Consider the following 21,738-nt stretch of genomic DNA (forward strand, 5'->3'; position numbering starts at 1 on the left):
TGGCTTCCTGCATCCTTCTGGTGCATCACGCCCGTTGGCAGATGCGGGCTCTGCAGTGGGACCTGAAGTTTCAGTGGGCCCAGCATCAGGGCAACCTGTCCGACCATGTCCTGATCTCGGAAGGCACTGCGAGACAGCTGCAGTGGTGGTTCACGGACCACGATTGGGTCAGCGGCAGATCCCTCTCCCTTCTCCAACCGGAGCACGTAGTTGTGACGGACGCGTCCCTCCAGGGCTGGGGAGGCCACATGGGAGAGGCGGTGATCAGAGGCCTCTGGTCTCTGCCGGAGTCCCGGCTCCATATCAAACTTTTGGAGCTGCGGGCGATTCGTCTAGCTCTGAAGGCATTCCTCCTCTCTGTCCAGGGGAGTATAGTGCAAGTGTTCACGGACAACACCACCGCCATGTGGTACTGCAACAAACAGGGCGGGGTGGGGTCGTGGACCCTCTGCCAGGAGGCTCTGCGCCTCTGGCAGTGGCTGGAACATCAGGGCGTGACCCTGGTGGTTCAACACCTGGCAGGTTCTCTGAACGCCAGGGCGGACAAACTGAGCTGCTGGTGCATGATGGATCACGAATGGCGTCTGAACTTGGATGTGGCCCAAGGCCTCTTTCAGCAGTGGGGAGAGCCTTGGTTAAATCTATTAGCCACCGAAGAGAACGCGCAATGTCATCAGTTCTGCGCGTTGGAATTTCCAAGGTGGCACTCGCTCGGAGACGCTTTTCGTCGCGAGTGGAGTTGCCAGAGTGCTGAAGGAGATAAAACGCGACCGGGCCCAAGTCATCCCTGTGGCTCCGGATTGGGCACGAAGGTACTGGTATCCCGAGCTACTCAGTATGTCAGTCGGTCCCACGGTTCATCTGCCTCTTCAGGAGGACCTTCTGTCACAGCAGCAGGGGATGGTCCTCCACCCGAACCTGTCCAGTCTCCACCTCCATGCTTGGAGATTGAGCTGCGACAGTTGAGGCCATTTGACTTGCCTCCTGAAGTTTGTGATGTCATTCTGGCAGCCAGGCGTCCCTCCACTAAGTCGGTATACGCCTGCAGGTGGAACAGATTTGTGGCATGGTGCACAGCAAAGGCTGTGGATCCTCTCTCTGCCCCTCTTTCTGAGGTTCTTCTCTTCCTTCTTTCTCTGGCCCGGCAGGGCTCTGCTCTGGGCACTATCAAGGGCTACCTTTCTGCCCTTTCGGCCTTTCTGAGGCTGCCTGATCAACCATCTTTGTTCAAGTCCCCTATTGTAAATCGCTTTCTGAAAGGCAACACCCACACGTTTCCACCTGTTCCCTTTGTGATGCCTCAGTGGGACTTGAACCGGGTTCTTACTTATCTGATGTGCGCTCCCTTTGAGCCACTTCACAACTGTCCTACCTGCCTTCTTACTTTGAAGACTGCTTTCCTGGTTGCCATCACCTCTGCCAGGAGAGTGAGTGAGCTCCAGGCTCTTACCTCTAAACCTCCTTTCCTTTCTGTCCATCCGGACAAGGTTGTGTTGCGGACAAGACCCTCTTTCCTGCCCAAGGTTCTCATGGCCTTCCACATCGGGCAGTCAATCACCTTTCCCACCTTCTTTCCGCCTCCGCATCCCTCAAAGGAGGACGAGCAGCTCCACCGTCTGGACCCAAAACATGTGCTCTCATTCTTTTTGGATCGCACACACCAGTTCCGGGTGGATGACCAACTCTTTGTTGGTTATGTGGGCAGTAAGAAGGGATGGGCGGTACACAAGTGGACCATCTCTCGGTGGGTTGTCTTGTGTATCAAGGCTTGTTACTCCTTGGCAAGGAAGGAGCCTCCTATTGGGCTGAGGGACCATTCCACTCGGGTCACGGCGGCTACCACTGCCCTGGGTCGGCGAGTCCCCTTGCAGGACATTTGTCAGGCAGCTACGTGGGCCTCGCTGCACACGTTCGCAAGACACTACTGCCTGGACAGCCAAGTCCGGAGGGATGGCTTCTGTGGCCGTTCCGTCCTCCAGGACTTTCTGGTGTGATTATTGGTTCGCAGACCCACCACCGGGGTTGGTATTGCTGGGGTATCTATTCTAAGGTAAGGAACCTAATACTAACCTGTTTCTTTCAGATCAACAAGTTACTTACCTTCGGTAACGATATATCTGTAAGAAACAGTAGTTAGTATTAGATTCCTTACCGCCGCACCTATCCTCCCCGTTCTGCGAACCGATATCTAGGGTTAAGGTCATCCCCTTTCAGAGCCCTATTTTCAATGGCACCAGTGTTGGTTTTTGACATGGCTCTGCGTTTTTGGCGCTGAAAAGCTGTGTCTAAGAACTGACGTCAGCACGCGGAGGCGGCGTCTAAGTACTCCGACAACGTCATCACGGCGCCCACGACTCTGACGACGGACACGGAGCTGCAGACGACGCCTACCGACGCGCAAGGGTACTGCTATGCAAAAATTTCCAGATCCAGTCTGACGCCTGGGGATATTCTAAGGTAAGGAATCTAATACTAAGGTAAGGAATCTAATACTAACTACTGTTTCTTACAGATATATTGTTACCGAAGGTAAGTAACTTGTTCGATAGCCCAGGCATAAGTCACATGTGCTTGGCTCCCACTGCTCACTTTCACTCAACCAGGACCAGATAGAGCAGGTCACGCATCTCATTCAAGAGTGAAACATGTTATTGCTATTTTCTTAGCTGAGGGATCAAGCGGCATGCTTGTTTGCCACTGCCGGGGTAAAGCCAAGTCCAAAGGCAGCTCACCACCAGCACCAGCATGCACGATGCTTTGCTGCCCACCCTGCAAGTCCAGATTTCCTGCAAGTAGACTCGCTGTCATATGTGGAACTTGTGCTCAATGCTCACCATCAGCTGCCTCAAACACCTCTCCTACACTTCCTTGCTGCAAGAAAGTCAGGAGTCTTTCTGCTGTAGGTTGTTCGTTTGTAATGTTACTAAAGGTACCTGCCTTACAACATTGTATTTCAAGTTTTGACCTTCTGGGCACTTATGAGGTTGTACGTCTTCAGACCAGCGTACACCTTGATGCACCTTCCTAAACAGGGTCGGACTGGCCTAGCAGGCTCCATGGAAGTCACCGAAGGGCTGGGCTCACACATCAGTGTATGAACTGCCTTCTATGTTTTTATGTTCATTTTTCTCTAACACCACACCATTGCCTAAGCAAGCACAAATGTATGCAGCCTCCCATATCTTTCAGAACACTTATACAGCGTGCTTTAACACGTTCAAACCTGCCCTGATTTGCAAACGTGTGGGACTTTTGTAAGTACGTGGTTCACAAATGGGAGCCAATTTGTATTAATCCGCACCGATCACCTGTCCTGCCATGCTGCTGTTGGTCTACTCCCCCTGTTTTGAGCCATTTTATTTTTGTATTCTGCCCTCTGACAGCCTTCTCCCAGAATCTGCTTTTCTTGCACCCCTCATCCTGAACCCGGCTCACCATAACTCGTCCATCTGTTCAATTTTGATGAACTCTTTCTGAGATAATTTTCTCAAGCACCTTAAGACCAGCAACACGCTCAAAATCACGTCTTCTAATATACTGTAGCTATCCTGCACTGCAGCCTAATGCAATCTCACTCACAAGCCACCGCCTGCACCAAAGCATACTTCAGTGCGGGTGTGCCCCTCACAGACGGGGTTTATAACACTCACAAACTATAGATCCGAAGCCTAATGCAGTGCGCCTGCGCACCTCCGACGTGGAAGGATTCTCACTAACAAACCATCTGTAGCACCAAAGTCTGATGCCTGCGCACCTCCGACGTGGAAGGATTCTCACTAACAAACCATCTGTAGCACCAAAGTCTGATGCCTGCGCACCTCCGACGTGGAAGGATTCTCACTAACAAACCATCTGTAGCACCAAAGTCTGATGCCTGCGCACCTCCGACGTGGAAGGATTCTCACTAACAAACCATTTGTAGCACCAAAGTGTAATGCAGTGTGTCTGCGCAACTCCGACGTGGCAGGATTCTGACTCACAAACCATCTGTAGCACCAAAGTGTAATGCAGTGTGTCTGCGCACCTCACAGGCAGGGGGTGTATTACACTAACAAACTATAGCACCAATGTCTAATGCAGTGTTTCTGTGCACCTCAGAGGTGGAAATATTCTCCCTAACAAACTATAGCACCAAAGCCTAATGCAATGCGCCTGCGCACCTCCGACGTGGAAGGATTCTCACTAACAAACCATCTGTAGCACCAAAGTCTGATGCCTGCGCACCTCAGAGGTGGAAATATTCTCCCTAACAAACTATAGCACCAAAGCCTAATGCAATGCGCCTGCGCACCTCCGACGTGGAAGGATTCTCACTAACAAACCATCTGTAGCACCAAAGTCTGATGCCTGCGCACCTCCGACGTGGAAGGATTCTCACTAACAGACCATCTGTAGCACCAAAGTCTGATGCCTGCGCACCTCAGAGGTGGAAGGATTCTCACTAACAGACCATCTGTAGCACCAAAGTCTGATGCCTGCGCACCTCCGACGTGGAAGGATTCTCACTAACAAACCATCTGTAGCACCAAAGTCTGATGCCTGCGTACCTCAGAGGTGGAAGGATTCTCACTAACAAACCATCTGTAGCACCAAAGTCTGATGCCTGCGCACCTCAGAGGTGGAAATATTCTCCCTAACAAACTATAGCACCAAAGCCTAATGCAATGCGCCTGCGCACCTCCGACGTGGAAGGATTCTCACTAACAAACCATCTGTAGCACCAAAGTCTGATGCCTGCGCACCTCCGACGTGGAAGGATTCTCACTAACAAACCATCTGTAGCACCAAAGTCTGATGCCTGCGTACCTCAGAGGTGGAAGGATTCTCACTAACAAACCATCTGTAGCACCAAAGTCTGATGCCTGCGCACCTCAGAGGTGGAAATATTCTCCCTAACAAACTATAGCACCAAAGCCTAATGCAATGCGCCTGCGCACCTCCGACGTGGAAGGATTCTCACTAACAAACCATCTGTAGCACCAAAGTCTGATGCCTGCGCACCTCCGACGTGGAAGGATTCTCACTAACAGACCATCTGTAGCACCAAAGTCTGATGCCTGCGCACCTCCGACGTGGAAGGATTCTCACTAACAAACCATCTGTAGCACCAAAGTCTGATGCCTGCGCACCTCCGACGTGGAAGGATTCTCACTAACGGACCATCTGTAGCACCAAAGTCTGATGCCTGCGCACCTCAGAGGTGGAAGGATTCTCACTAACAGACCATCTGTAGCACCAAAGTCTGATGCCTGCGCACCTCCGACGTGGAAGGATTCTCACTAACAAACCATCTGTAGCACCAAAGTCTGATGCCTGCGTACCTCAGAGGTGGAAGGATTCTCACTAACAAACCATCTGTAGCACCAAAGTCTGATGCCTGCGTACCTCAGAGGTGGAAGGATTCTCACTAACAGACCATCTCTAGTACCAAACATTAATACAGTGCACCTGTACACCTCACAGACAGGGGGTTTTGCTCACCATCAAACCACACCGAGGATCAAAGCCTAATGCAGTGCAACTGAACGCATCACAGACAGGGCTTATCACACTGACAAACTATCTGTAGCCCCAAAGTCTAATGCTGTGCACCTGCACACCTCACAGGCAGGGGGTTTGTCACACAAACCAACTATCCATAGCACCAAAGTCGAATGCTGTGCACCTGCTCACCTCACAGGAATGGGATTTATCACACTAATAGACTATCTCTAGCACCAATGCCTAATGCAGTGTGCCTGTGCACCTCAGTTTGTAGCTTTCTCTCACTAATGATTTCCAGTAGCAGAGCATAATGCAGTGTGCCTCACACCTCAGAGGCAGGGGATTAGCTCACTAAAAACACAGCCCCGGCACCAAAGCCTAATGTGGAGTGTTTTCACACCTCAGAGGTAGGCCTTAGTGAAATTTTAATTATGCCAGAGTAATCAGAATAATTTTGCGTTACATTTTTGATGTGACATTTCTGAAAATGAAACTCTTACTCCTGCAATTATAAGTAATTTTGCACAAACCCCCTTCTGCTGGAGCATAGGAACAACAAACGTAGCAAATGGGAGCAGCTACTGGCTGCTGCTATTCGTGTTCTGTTACATTCAGTGCTGTTTTCTGTGCGCAAAATGCATCCTTGAGCCCTGTTTGGGTGTGAGGGTGCATTTTGCATTAATAATATAGTGCTAAGGACTGGGTTACACTCCTCACATAATTCCACGTAATCTCACAGAATTTTGCTATAATTTCACAGAATTACACCACAGCAAATTACGCAAGTTACGACTACCCCTACTCAGAGACGGGAGGTTTCTCCACCTCAAAACACATCCACAGGACGACAGCCTACTGTTTTGCGCGTACACATCGCAGAGGCTAGGGGTTCCACTGCCTAAGATTTTCCAGTAGCAGAGCCTAATGCAGTGTGCCAGCGCACCTCAGAGGCATGTGGTTTCTCACTAACCAACCATCTACCACAAAAATCTAAAGCAGTGTGCCTGCACCATTTAGAGGCAGGGGGTTTCTCTCACTAACAATCCATCCACAGCACGATAGCTTAATGCAGTGTGCCTGCACACTTCAGAGGCAGGGACTTATCTCACTAACTATCCCCAAAGCAGCAGTCTAATGCAGAGACTGTACAGATCAGAGGCAGGAGCTTATTTCACCAGCAACCCATCCGCAGCACCACAGCCTAATGCAGTGTGTCAGCACACTTCAGAGGCAGGGACTGTTCTCACTAACTATCCCCAAAGCAGCAGTCTAATGCAGAGACTGTACAGATCAGAGGCAGGAGCTTATTTCACTAGCAACCCATCCGCAGCACCACAGCCTAATGCAGTGTGTCAGCACACTTCAGAGGCAGGGACTTTTCTCACTAACTATCCCCAAAGCAGCAGTCTAATGCAGAGACTGTACAGATCAGAGGCAGGAGCTTATTTCACTAGCAACCCATCCGCAGCACCACAGCCTAATGCAGTGTGTCAGCACACTTCAGAGGCAGGGACTTATCTCACTAACTATCCCCAAAGCAGCAGTCTAATGCAGAGACTGTACAGATCAGAGGCAGGAGCTTATTTCACCAGCAACCCATCCGCAGCACCACAGCCTAATGCAGTGTGTCAGCACACTTCAGAGGCAGGGATTTATCTCACTAACTATCCCCAAAGCAGCAGTCTAATGCAGAGACTGTACAGATCAGAGGCAGGAGCTTATTTCACCAGCAACCCATCCGCAGCACCACAGCCTAATGCAGTGTGTCAGCACACTTCAGAGGCAGGGACTTATCTCACTAACTATCCCCAAAGCAGCAGTCTAATGCAGAGACTGCACACCTCAAAGCCGGGGCTTATCTCACGAACAATCCCAAGTGTCAGAGCCTAATGCAGAGTGTCTGTACACCTCAAAGCCGGGGCTTATCTCACGAACAATCCCAAGTGTCAGAGCCTAATGCAGAGTGTCTGTACACCTCAAAGCCGGGGCTTATCTCACGAACAATCCCAAGTGTCAGAGGCTAATGCAGAGTGTCTGCACACCTCAGAGGCAAGAGCTTATCTCACTAACCATCTCCAGCACTTGAGACTAAGCCAATGTGTCGGCACTAACACCAGAGCCCAATGCACAGTGCCTTCACAGCTCATAGGCAGGGAACCTCAAAGGCAGTGACTTATCTCACTAACAATCCCCAGCACCAGAGCCTAATGCAGAGTGTCTGCGCTCCTCAGAGTCACAATTTATATTTTTTACTAACTAGCAATCCCCAGCAGAAGAGCCGAATGCAGTGACCGTGCACATCAGCTGCAAGGGATTTGACTAACTAGCAATCCCCCGCACCAGAGCCTAATGCGGAGTGCCTTCACAGCTCATAGGCAGGGAACCTCAAAGGCACTGACTTATCTCACTAACAATCCCCAGCACCAGAGCCTAATCCATTGACTGCACATTAGCTGCAAGGGGTTTTACTAACTAGCAATCCCCCGCAACACTGCCTAATGCGGAGTTTCTCAGTCACTAACAAACGGTCCCCAAATACAGTGTGTTACACTCAGGAGGAAAGGGAAGCTTTCTCACTACTAGCAATGTTGAGCATGTGGACTTTATGAAATGTGCCTGCACATCTTAGAGGTCTGTATACTAAAAAAGAGAAGCTATTGCAGCACATCCATAAACCTAATTTGTTTCAACAACCGAGAACATTATTGGTCATATATTAGAATAAATCCATAATGTAATTTCGGGTCTCTGCACAATGAAGGCGATGAGGGAACACCAATCAGTTCAGTTGGATTATTTTGAACAAATTAGGTTTAATGGTTGTGCTGCAAAAGCTTCTCTTTTTTGTGTCTTGTTATATGCATGTTACTTGTTAAATGTGCATGGTAACACCTCTAGGTAGTAGGTGTTTGAAGCTGACGTAGCACCCGGTTGCCAATATAGCAACGCATATATGTGTCACGCATATTGCTGACATCTTTTTTACAGTTAAAATGTTTGAATGTGCGGTTATTCCCTTTTAGGGACCACCACTACCTTTTCTTTCTCGGAAACTATGCCAGTGTAGCTGCAACTATTGTGAGCTGAGCTGCTACAGCACTAGCTGCTCCAAGGCAGTTTATGGCTGTTGTAATTTCAGGTTTGCATGTTACTGTTATAAACTGTGATGTTACCAGACCAATGCTATGTAACCCCGGCTCCATGGCTTGTCCTGCTGCCCCCATGCTTGTCCTGTTGCCCCCATGCTTGTCCTGTTACCTCTCTTTGTAGTCATACAAATGCTTGTGGGCTGGACACCCTTGGTCATCTTTGCATCTACACCAGTCCATGCTTTTAAGCAACCAAAGAACCCCTTTTCTCTGTCCACTTCATGGGTTGCAATGGAAGCTTCCATGCGAGTTAGTCACATGTCAGGCTCATGCAACATGTCGCTCTCTTGACCTTTCAGGAGGACTGGCGTATCTGGGAATCTTCCGATTTCCATATTTGCAAGATCACCTATGTTCGGTGCCACTGTTCTCCCTGTCGTCTGCAGGCATACATACCAATCTGGAAGTAGGAGTAGACAGCCAGGGCCTCGTTCACCAGACGGTCTCTGCGTGGGTTTCGTGGCTTGAGGTGCATGATGTCGCTCTCTGCTTTCTCGTAAGCCAGGGACACCGATGGGAACTGCAAGGATGTGACATTGATACTGGTTACTTGAAGCTGCTTGAACTGGACCTTGCAATATTACTTTAGGTCATGTGCTTCTGTTGTGTAATCTTCTCAATATCAGTAGAATAGCAAATACAGGTGAGCAGTGGTGGAGACTATGCTTGGGAAGCTAGAGCCAATCTGAGGATTCACCCTTCATCCCAAGCTTATAGTTATGTATGTTGAGAGTTTAGACAGTACGACAGCCACAGTATTGTGACTTCCACAAGAGCTGTCCTGGTCTCCTTCCTGTTCTACCGGCCACTTCAAACAAATGACACATTTCAATATCTATGCGAGTGCATCCGGCATCTATTGAAATCCATTTTGATGAACTAAACGCAAAAATGAGGATTCTAAAGGACAGAAGAATGCCACAAGAACCTCACATTCAGGTATGTAGAGCACGGAACTGTATGAAATGGACATTACTCGGTATGTATGTCTATTTAAAAACCCAAATATGATATACCAGAGGTAGCCAAGATCACAGTGTGAACTGAGCACCCGCCAGTATAAGGGGTGAAGACCAAAACGTAAAATATTTAAACGTTCAGTGCAATTGTGCTGAGAAAGAAAGTGGAATAAAATAGACCATAGAGGATCTGTATTTCAAATTTAGGGCAGGAAGTAGGTGGATTGGAATTATAGGGGGTCCTTGTATGCCATCAGCTGCTTGCTTCTGGATATACTTACAATATCAGTGGCCAACTCAATGAAGAGGATCGTGATGCAGCCCAGAGGGAGAGGGACACTCGCAGTGATGTAGATCAAGTATGGCGCCAGCTCGGGGATGTTCTTGGTCAGTGTGTAGGCAATGGACTTCTTCAAGTTATCAAAAATCAGTCGTCCTGTTGCAGATATTAAATATTAGAGCAATACAGATTTAGAAAAGACTCCTTCACAAAGTTACATACAAGAAACCCACTCTGGCTCCAGATCCTTTAGACAAGTCACTGCAATAGACATGTGGAACTCACTACCTCCACCCACCCGACCTATAACTCACTAGCTGTCATTTAGAAAACGACTACAGATAACCACTGTAAGCAAGGTCAAAGCCTCAAAACATCAAGGTCATATAACAAGGTTTCACCTGAAACTGGCATTCGGCTATTATCATGTACTGCATCACACTTACCTTGTGTGCATGACAGCACACACCATCTGCCTCTCATGATGTACATGAGCCTCTGTCTGAGGCTACAACATTGACTCCATATGCACATAAAACCCAATGTGACTCTACAACATTGCACTAACCTAATGATAGGTGGATGCTGCAGTTCGAATGTAGTCTCATGTGACTTCATTCGAAGCAGCAGCATCCACCTATCATGATGTGCAAGTGACTCCAGCTGAAGGATCAGCACCCACCCATATTATGTATGTGACTCAACTGGAGACTAAAACAACCCACACTCATGACTTACAAGAGGCTTCATGTGAAGCTAAGACCCCTGCCTTTCGTGAAAAACGTACTCCAACTGAGGCTAGAACCACCCACACACCACTCAAAGGCGCGTCTGATACTACAACTCCCACACTCTGTCTGATGGGTCCATCACTGCACAACCCACATAATGTATAGGACATTGAATCATCCATGCATGATGCCTATCATGCCCCTGCCAAGTCTGCACACACCCACCTGGTATGTAACTGTGAGGCAGAGGCACCAGATCTTCAGAACACCAACAAAGGATGAAATCACCCCCCTCATGGCATATATGAGAGTATGTGACTCTAAATCCCTTTACCTCTGGAAGCACAATACATTTAACATAAGGCTACGGCACCCCACCTTTGTGATTTTCAGGAACTACATCTAAGACTACAGCACCCCAACAACATAATGTTCAGAAGATTCTAGATGAGGACACAATCCTCAAGGATTTGTCATGCTAACCGTGTCTTCATAACATGCACAAAATAAGATGCTCACCTTGGTACCCATCACGCTAACTGCTAGAAATCAACAGTAATGTGTTTTATGTTCCATATCACAATTTGAAATGTGGTGAACCACTTATTGGCAACCATTGCAGTTTACAAATAACTCAAAAAGGGGAACCCCTCTTCAGGTATCAACACCCTGTATGTTGACAGGTAACTGAACTGACCTTGCTCCACCCCAGTAACAATTGAAGCAAAATTGTCATCCAAGAGGATCATGTCAGCCGCGTTCTTAGCTGCGTCAGAGCCTGCGATGCCCATGGCTACACCAATGTCTGCCTTCTTCAGGGCTGGAGAGTCATTCACGCCGTCCCCGGTCACAGCAACGATGGAACCCTAAAAATATTCAGAAAGATGGCCTCAGCAGATGAAGTTGCATGACAATGTTGGAGGCAAAATACACAATGACCAAGGAAACACTGGCTTCAATACAATATTCATCATTTCCATGGGCAGCAGAATGAGCATTGCTCAAGATCAATCTTCCATAGGATAGGACAGAATCTGGAGAGCATTCTAGAAGCTGGCCTATCTTGGATAGGATAGCTTGTAGGAAGCAATATGGATCAGTGCTGGTCTGTTTAGATGCAACCTCATGTATGTTTGTATGTATATATATATATATGGATATATGTATATGTATATATATATATATATATATGTATATGTATATATATATATCCTACTGGCGGTCGCCAGTAGGTAGTTATAGTTAGGATTTTTTTCAATGCAAAATCTCAAAATTCTATTGTGAATAACTTTGGTGCCAGTTGACGAATCTGCCTGAAAATTTCCTCAAATGTGCCTCGCGGAGCTCCGGTCCTTCCTTGAAAGTTTGGGGGGGATTCATCAAGCGGGGGCCGAGATAAAAGGGGGGTCCCAAAACGTGTTTTCCCCACGTTAATTTCCATAGGGCGGTCGACCTCACTTTTAGCCCGAACGGCTGAATGGATTTCCACCAAACTTGGCAAAATTGTAGGGACTGGTACCCCGATGTGCCTTTGCTATGTCTCAAGATATATGCTCCAGTGGTTTTTACGAAAATTAACTTTGAAAAAATATATATTGGGCTACATTGGGCTATATATATGTTAGAGCCCAAATGTAGCCCAATGTAGCCGAAAGATGGCCACCAGAGACATAAAAAACCAAATGTAGCCCAAATATCAGCCAGATATAGCCCAATGACAGAATGTCCCAGAGTGTTCTAAAGAACAACTACAGCGCTAACAGTCTTACTTATGACAAAAGTATGGCACACCTGAAGTCATCTTGATTGGAATAAAGTGGTAACACTTAATACATTTAATTTGAAAAGGAACAAAATGAGGGGTTTCATTTTGCCATAGAAATTATATATATATATATATATATATATTCCACTTTGACAGCGCTCCTGCTGCAACCCCTCGCCTTCGTGGGTGTGGCTCGAACCGGCGGAGCAGCCGGGATCAATATGCAAATGTAGCGGCGTTCCTTTCGTGCACTCGGATAAGGATCACTCAGCAAACTCCAGGGTTACCAAGAAAAAGATTTATTGCTTCATAAATCTCACCGTGACGCGTTTCGCACTCCACAGAGTGCTTGATCACACCAAGCACTCTGTGGAGTGCGAAACGCGTCACGGTGAGATTTATGAAGCAATAAATCTTTTTCTTGGTAACCCTGGAGTTTGCTGAGTGATCCTTATCCGAGTGCACGAAAGGAACGCCGCTACATTTGCATATATATATATATATATATATATATATATATATATATATATATATTCAGGAACAGTCCACTCCACTCGGCTAGACAAACGACCAGCACACGATACCATGGATTTGTGAATATTTAATTCAGGCCCCTACCCCCACAACAGACGCGTTTCGCCAAAAGGCTTCGTCAGTGTTCACCTGTGCGTAACTACACAGCGCCATTTAAAGCCACATTTCGTATTTGCATCATAAACATAAATGACTGTTATCATTATAATGGAAAAATAGCAGCGGCCATCTTTTAGTGTGCAAATTCGCAATTACATTCATTTCATCAACATGGCGTTGTGTTATAATAAAGTGCTCTAGTGCAATTTAAAAACATTTGTGCAACAAGTTACTCTTTTTTATCAAAATGCATGCGTGCTGAGAGTTTTTTTCAAGCATTATTCTAGTTTACAGGCTACGGAATTTATATTAACATATTCTTTGAATATATGTCCATTTTTCCATCGTAGCCTGAGCCTTGTCCTATACAGTTCCGCCCTGGATGGGCAAAGGTATAACCATAGATTATAGGCGGTCTATTAAGCCCTGAATGGGCACTCAAGGCTATGTTTGATTGTCGGATACAGTTCAGAGAATGTAGCCAAAGCAAGAACCTGGACGTGGGATGGGGTACTATCAGTTGTTATTCCATACCCAATTGCATCTACAGGTGTACCCACATTTCTTCATTGTTGTTAAGTCCCCAGGGAACCATAGTCTTTAGCCCGATGATGTATTTGGACTCAAGAGTACGCAGTAATTTCTCTCTATCGCCACCCCTTTCAGTACGTTCCACTTGATCGATACAATAAAAGCTAAGCAGGTCCCTGTTGCTTTTGTGGAATTCTGCGAAGTGTCGTGCCACAGGGTACGACTTGTCTTTGTTCGCAATTGCCCGCATATGTTCGAGAATTCGCATCTTAGTAGGCTTAATTGTGCTGCCTATGTAGCGTTTCCCACACGGGCATAGGAAGCAGTAGATAGTGTACTCAGAATTGCAGTTGAGTAATTTTTTTATGTTTTTTTCAGGCTCATTTTCATCGGTTCTACCTGGGTATGTTTTTGTTATTTTGCTATTTTTACAGGCCTTGCAGGCTCGACAGGGAAAAAATCCTTTCGACTTGGAGATTTGTACAGACTTCTTCTTTTCGGACACATAGTGACTATGGACAAGATAGTCTGCCAGAGACTGACTCCGTTTGTAAGTTATTACAGGTCTCTCTGGAAGGACCTTCCTGATTACGTGGTCCGTGTTAAGGATATGCCAGTTTTTTTGGAATATGTGCATTATCCTTCCTGACTTCACGTTAAACGTGGTGATCATTCTGGGAATTTCCTCTTGCTTTGACACCTGTTTCGCTACCAATAGCTGTTCTCTTGGGATTTTGTTGGATTTCTCTTCAGCACTGTTTAGTACATTATGAGAGTACCCTCTGACCTGGAATCTTCTTTTGGCTTCCTCCTTAGCCTGAACGTACTCCTCCTCATCCGAGCAGTTTCTTTTTCAGGCGGAGGAATTGGCCATAAGGGATGCTCCCAGTTAGGCATTTGGGGTGCTGACCTGCTGCATGTAAAACAGCGTTCCCCGCCGTAGGTTTTCTATATAGTCGGGTTTGTATTTTCCCCTTATTTACATAAACCTCCAGATCTAAGTAGTAGACACTGGTGTCACTCATTGTACTCGTGCATTTGAGATTCCAGATGTTGTTGTTGAGCGCGGCAATATATTCCTCAGCCGAGGTTCTACTACCGCGCCACACCACAAACAGATCATCTATGTATCTTGTCCATAGAAGAATGTTGTCTGTCCACTGGTCGTTGGCCTCCCCCCAAGCCTCGTGCTTCTCCCACCAGCCAACGAATAAATTCGCATAGCTGGGAGAGAAGCACAAGCCCATAGATGTTCCTCTAACCTGCCTGTACAGCTGTCCTGCGAACAAAAATATATTGTTATACAAACAAAATCTCATCATTTGTATCAACATTTCATTGTGGTCCCGGTATTGGTCATGTTTCTTATCTAGGAACCACTTCGCTGCCGCAATATCATTCTCGTGGGCAATGCAGGTATAAAGGTTTACAACGTCAAGAGTTATCAGTAGGAAACCTGGTTCCCAAGCAATACTGTCAATCAATCGCAGAAAGTCCTGTGTGTCCCTCACATAGGAGGGAAGCTCCTTTACAATCGGTGCAATGTATCCATCGATGAATCTGGATGCGTTTTCCAGTAAGCTGCCAATTGCTGAGACGATTGGTCGCCCTGGGGGTCTCTTTGGGTTCTTGTGGACCTTTGGCAGGTGGTAGAACGTGGGAAGAATAGGTTATTCACATTGTAGATATAGCAGTTTGTCCATGTTGAGCATTCCTTGGTCTTTCCAGACTGCCTATAGTTTGTGGAAGTCCGTAATACTCTTATTGTATTCTGCCCTGTTGATTATACTGTAACAGTCCGTGTCTCTTAGCTGTCTCAGGGCCTCCTCCTGATAATTTCCTTTGGTAAAAATCACAATGTTTCCACCCTTATCAGAGGGTTTAATCTCAATGGAATCATCATTGCGCAAAGATTTTATCGCTTCCCATTCTTTCCGAGTTATATTTGAATTTTTCACATTTAATTTTTCTTTTGCCAGTCTTTCAAGGTCCAACAGGACTGCATCACTGAAGACGTCAATCACATCATATTGTGTTTTAGGAAGTTTCTTTGATTTCTTTCTCATATTGCTTGGGTCTCTGAATTGTTTGCTCGCACTGTTTGGAGTTTGTGTATCATCTCTTTGAGTGTCTGTTATTGTCAAAGCTGTGTTGTTTGCTGTCTCCAAAAATTGAGTGAGGGTTACACTGTCCGCAAGTTCATTTGCAGAGTGGTTATCCACATTTGTATGGGTATTGGGATGCATAGCAAAGATTTTCTGGAATTTCAGCTTCCTAATGTATCTGAAAAAGTCGATCTTTGTGTCGACCAAATTGAAATCATTGGAAGAACAGAAGCTTAAGGCTTTCTTGAGTACGTTTTCCTCATCCTTAGTTAGTATTCTTGAGGAAAGATTGATGATGGTTTGATCTTTTACCATTTCGTGCGTCTGGAGGCACTTCTCGTTACTCTTGGCAAGGCGGTAGCGGCATTTCCCCGTCTTGCCCCTCCTTGTTTTCCTCTTTGATTTTGCACTGGGGGATGGTTTGGTTGTTGCGGCCTCTGTCTCGTTTCTTTTATTACCTGACACTCGTCGATAAAAGTATTTTCATTCTGTGCATCCATGGTTTTGTCTTTGCTCCCTTGTGCCCCTGTTCGCTCTTCATCAGAAATTTCAGCTTCGGATTCCGAAGTTTCCGCGTTGCTTGGTCCAGCAGCCCCTTGTGCCAAGCGTTTTCTGGTGGCATCAAATTTACGAGCAAACGTCAGAATTCTTCCTGACATGTAGTCTTGCTCATCTCTATGGAAATTATTTTGTTTCCTTTTTCTGATTCCTAGTTCATATTCTTTCACTCTTTTTGTCATTGTAGCTCTTAAATCATCACTGGTTTTAGTATCTTTTTCGTTTGCGATCGTTTTTTCCAGGTCTGCTATTTCCTTCAGACAATCATCTCTGTCTATCCAGGCATATTTAATCAGCATCTTTACCATTCCTTTCGCGCTTTCCGCCGTGTACTCTGCCCATTCCTTCAATAAAGCTGGGTTAGGTCTTTCATATGAGGGTACTGTAAAGATGCGCAGGCCTCTGGGAATTCGGTCGCAATCCACATAGCGTTGTAGGGAGGTGGCTTCCCACCATTTTCTGACCTCTCTCTCCATCAGTTTTTCAAGTTTCTGATACAATATTTTTAAATTGTTAGGAGGGACAGATGTTGTGGCTTCACTAGCAGCTTTTGCTGATTTGTCTTTAGTTGATTTGAACATCATTTTGGCCGCTGACTGTCTCTCCTGTAAAAGCTCTCCTGTGTCCGACATGGTGCTCGATTTTAAATGAAAGTCTCAGCATGCAGCGCGTAATGTTTCTAAGGCGGGCGGTGTCTGTAAGTCTGTACACTCTTACGGGGCTAAAGATGTTTACAGTGGTATCTGATATCGGGACAGAAGCGCATTAAATTTTTTTGCAACGTTGCCGCTTCACTCACCGGTTCGAAGCGGGTGTCTTGGATCGTCCGCCGAAGCCTCAGCAGACACGTCCCGGCTACTCGCCTTTCACCGGGGTTCCACGGTATTGGTTGGATTTCCGTGTTTTTTCAGGATTGAGCACTCCATTCTGCTCAGCCCTTCCATTGAATACTTCTCGCTTCGGGGCAAACGGCCATAACAATTTACAAGACAGAGTCCTCACCGCCGTCGCTCCTCTCAGTCCCGGGTGCTCGATCAGCGGTGGTGAGCCGCTTACGTATTCAGGAACAGTCCACTCCACTCGGCTAGACAAACGACCAGCACACGATACCATGGATTTGTGAATATGTAATTCAGGCCCCTACCCCCACAACTGACGCGTTTCGCCAAAAGGCTTCGTCAGTGTTCACCTGTGCGTAACTACACAGCGCCATTTAAAGCCACATTTCGTATTTGCATCATAAACATAAATGACGGTTATCATTATAATGGAAAAATAGCAGCGGACATCTTTTAGTGTGCAAATTGGCAATTACATTCATTTCATCAACATGGCGTTGTGTTATAATAAAGTGCTCTAGTGCAATTTAAAAACATTTGTGCAACAAGTTACTCTTTTTTATCAAAATGCATGCGTGCTGAGAGTTTTTTTCAAGCATTATTCTTGTTTACAGGCTACGGAATTTATAATAACATATTCTTTGAATATATGTCCATTTTTCCATCGTAGCCTGAGCCTTGTCCTATACAGTTCCGCCCTGGATGGGCAAAAGTATAACCATAGAGTATAGGCGCTCTAAAAAAATTTAAAAAAAATTTTAAAAAAATAATTTAAAAAAAAATATATATATATATACAGCACCTGACCCCCACCCAACCGGAACCGGAAAAGGAATAAACAGAAACTACGGTGAATTGGTCGAAGAGGAGGCATCTCAGGCGGAGCGCGGGGAGCGCCCGGCAGGGTGAATCGAGACCCGGCGATCAGAACGCGACCAAGTAAGCACCGCAATTATATTGAGTGGGTGAGGAGTACGGCTAACAGGCGGGTAGCGCTAGCGGATATAATACAAAACGCGAAGTGCAACAGCGCCCAAAAAATCACTGTTTAAACGGCAGAGGGATGTCAGGTGACAATGTAAGGGACCGGGAAACTCTGGCAGCATCATTGTTTTCCGACAGTGCTCCCCTTCCACAAGACATCCGTGGGAAACAAAGCAATGAAACTAGTGGCAGCAGCACCTCGGTCATGAAGGAACTATTTAAAACACTGGAGAAAAAATCTCGCCAGGAGCAGGCAAAATGGTGGGAATCAAAGTCGCTGCAGCGGTATATAGAGGTTAACAGAATACCTCGGGGACTCAGAATTCTCACTGCCCCCACTTATGAGGACCCCAATCCTGAACTGATGAAGGAGTGGGCAGAAAGCAATCTAGAAGCATCACGGCGGCAAGTACAAATACTAATCAAGTACGCTGACATTGATAGAGCCAAATTACTAACTGAGATTGCAGCTATCAATGAGGAAATTGAGGCGCTGGGTGAGGAGGAGGAAAGAACAAGATTGGCTAAGTTAATGAATGAGCGCCTAAAAAAAGAAGAGAGTAAAATCGTTGACAGGAAGGCTTATAAGTTTCAAAGAGACCGCAACGACTATGAATTGGGGCAAATATTCACCTTTTCAAGAAAATATGATGCTCTACGAAAAGGCTTGGCAAAACCCCCACCCAAAACTAAAAACATACGCCAACAGCAAAACAAGGAGATATCGAGTGACTCTTCCAGCTTCTCCCTTAGCTCGGACCAAGAATCAGGTTCGGATTCGGAACGGCGCAGACAATTAGAAGGCGCCTCAAAACCATCCCCTGGCCAAGAGATTATTTTTTTATGCCAGGAAAGACTGAAGACACTAAGATCCCATACACGGAAGGAGCAAAAAAACGAAGAACAAACTTCCGGAGACGCCAAAGATGGAGGGCGGCGAAGAGGAGGATTTCAAAAGAGGAAAAGAGGCGGGAGGGGACGGGGCTCCGTCGCCCATCAGGAATAACAAGTACTACTAACCGCACTATCATCAATTTGACCTCTTTGGAATTAACAGCACAAGAGGAAGATATCCTTAAATTAGGGCTCACCTATGCAACACCCCGTGACTTTGATTATCCGAAAACTAGATGCGACATCTATAAATCAGTTAGAAAACTGAAACTTAGGAAATTCTATGCCCAAAGGAAGAACTCTGGGGAAAACCAAACGAACAACAGCGGCAATAACATCAATGCATCCCAAGGCACAAGAGTCATATCAGAACTATGGGAGACGGATGGCCGTGGCTATGACAACACGGAGGAAGACAAGATTGAAACAAATGAAATTGACCAATGGGGGAATAGAACCTCACTAATCACTAACTTCAGACCTCCTTCCACATTTTACCCCATTCTCCCGCGAGACAATCTTGACATTTTTCATGAGAACGTGGTATCTGATTTGAAAGATCTGCAAAAAAATGTGGGAAAGTCCAAAAAGTATTTTGATAGCCGATCACGGCAGTACACTGCACTCACCAACAGATTGAGGAAAGAGAAAGATCTGGTAGTAAGAATGAGTGATAAAGGCGGGAACGTGGTTCTGATGACCAAGACCAACTATGACAAGGAAGCTTACATTCAGCTGAATGATCGGACATGTTATGAGCGCATCCACACACGTGTATTGACTAATATCAAAGAAGAATACCATCGCAAACTAGCGAAATGGAAATCCACCAAATTGATTTCTGAAGCTGAATTCAAGTATTTAAAAGTCGACAATCCTATAACACCAATACTGTACTTCATACCAAAAGTACATAAGGACCCTCTGAATCCACCGGGCAGACCCATTATATCTGCCAGAGGCAGTCTCCTTGAGCATACATCTGTATACATTGACTACTACCTACAAGGTTGTGTACATCAATTGGGCTCATATGTACAAGATACAGGGGACTTTTTGATTAAAATACAGGATATTGAATTGTCGCCAGGAGACTGGCTGACAGCTTTGGATGTCACAGCATTATACACAAGTATAACACACAAGGATGGCCTAAATGCAGTTCGCTATTATTTGTCAAGAAGGGGTCCAGAGTTTGAAAAACACAATGCTATGCTCCTTGACATGTTGGAATTTTGTTTGGTTAATAATATTTTTCTGTTTAACCAGCAAGCATACCGCAAGTTGCAGGGAGTAGCTATGGGGACCAGCTTCTCCCCAAGCTTCGCTTGTCTCCACATGGGAGCTTGGGAGGAGTTGGTCCTTGGCCTTGAATACCAGCACTACATACGCAACAACCTGGTGGCATGGTTCCGTTTCATTGACGACCTGCTGGTCGTGTGGAGGGGAAGCCATGAAGGAGCTCTTGAGTTCATTGATCAAATTAGCAACAATGATCTCAATTTAAAATTTACTGCGACCCTCAGCCAGGAAAAAGTGACATTCCTTGACACAGAACTGTATGTCAACGACAATAAGTTGGAATCCAGATTATACCGCAAGACCGCGGCTGGCAACAGCATTTTACATGCTGCCAGCTCGCACCCAGCACATTTGATCTCCAGCATTCCCTATGGGGAAATGTTGCGATTGAGACGAATTTGCAGCAATCCCCGAGATCTGGAACAGGCGCAAAAAGAAAGCGAAGCTCGCTTTCTTGAAAGGGGTTATTCAATCCAAGTAATAAAGAGTGCCATACAGAAATCTATAGTCTTATCGAGGGATGAACTTTTGGTGAAGAAATCTGAACGCCAAACGACATCCGTTGATAATACTCAGGGTGAGGAGAAACCAGGGGCGAACTGTTTTAGAATAATAACTGGTTTTAATAAACCGCACAAACAGATTCGCAAAATATGTGATAGACATTGGCCTATCGTTACCAAAGATAACGTTATAGGTAAAGACCTCCCTAAACGAGTATCACTAACTTTCAGCAAAGCGCCATATATGCGCGACCATATAATGACAACCAATTCAGAGCCTTATGCAAAATCCTCATGGTGGCAGGAGAACAATGGTTTTTACAAGTGCAAAACTTGTAAAGCCTGCCAACATGGAATTAACACCAGGAATTACAGAGATGGTTTCACTGATACACAGCACACTATAAATCAGGTGCTAACATGCAAATCTGAATTTGCAGTGTATGTTTTACAGTGTCCCTGTGAAAAGAAGTACGTAGGCAGCACCAAACATGCTGTACACAGGAGAATCCTCCAGCACCTTCGCGCTATCAGCAATGGTGACAATACCTACCCGGTGGCTCGTCACTTTAGGGAATGTCACCAGAGCGACAACACCAATCTCAAATATTGGGTGATTGATGCGATTATTAACAGCAGAAGGGGAGGTGACAGGGAAACCAAGTTGAGGAGGCTTGAAACCAAGTAAATCTTATTACTTAACACTAAGACCCCAACAGGCCTCAACATTACGGAGGATCTCTATACCTGCTTGCCCCGACTCTGTTTCTATTCATGTCTCCTCTTCATGGTAGTCAGGCACGAGGTGAACCCGGCTGGGTGCGACTTGTGCAGGCACCATGAATTGGCTGCGACAAAATAGATACTCCAAAACATGATCAACTTTAGCTGCTGCTTTTAGATAAGCCACTAACAATGATTCTATAAATTCACTATGCACTTGTCAACATTGTTTAGTTTATTATTTTGGTTATGGTAATCACTATTTTTTATACAGTAGCATGCACTATGGTCATATTGC

At 45.9% G+C, this 21,738-nt stretch overlaps 1 protein-coding gene across 1 annotated transcript in view; it reads right to left on the reverse strand.

The window, feature by feature from the left end:
* ATP4A (ATPase H+/K+ transporting subunit alpha) overlaps window positions 1–21,738 on the reverse strand; it is a 93,322-nt gene that overhangs the window by 12,641 nt on the left and 58,943 nt on the right. Inside the window, exons 16-18 of the mRNA XM_086929960.1 lie at window positions 11,301–11,469; window positions 9,874–10,028; window positions 9,030–9,153 (exon numbers count right to left, since the gene is read on the reverse strand). Of these exons, the coding sequence (XP_086786086.1) occupies window positions 9,030–9,153; window positions 9,874–10,028; window positions 11,301–11,469 (448 nt within the window). The remainder of the gene's footprint in view (window positions 1–9,029; window positions 9,154–9,873; window positions 10,029–11,300; window positions 11,470–21,738) is intronic.

This window comes from Lissotriton vulgaris, chromosome 7 (assembly GCF_964263255.1).
Source record: "Lissotriton vulgaris chromosome 7, aLisVul1.2, whole genome shotgun sequence".
Classification (NCBI taxonomy): Eukaryota; Metazoa; Chordata; class Amphibia; order Caudata; family Salamandridae; genus Lissotriton; species Lissotriton vulgaris.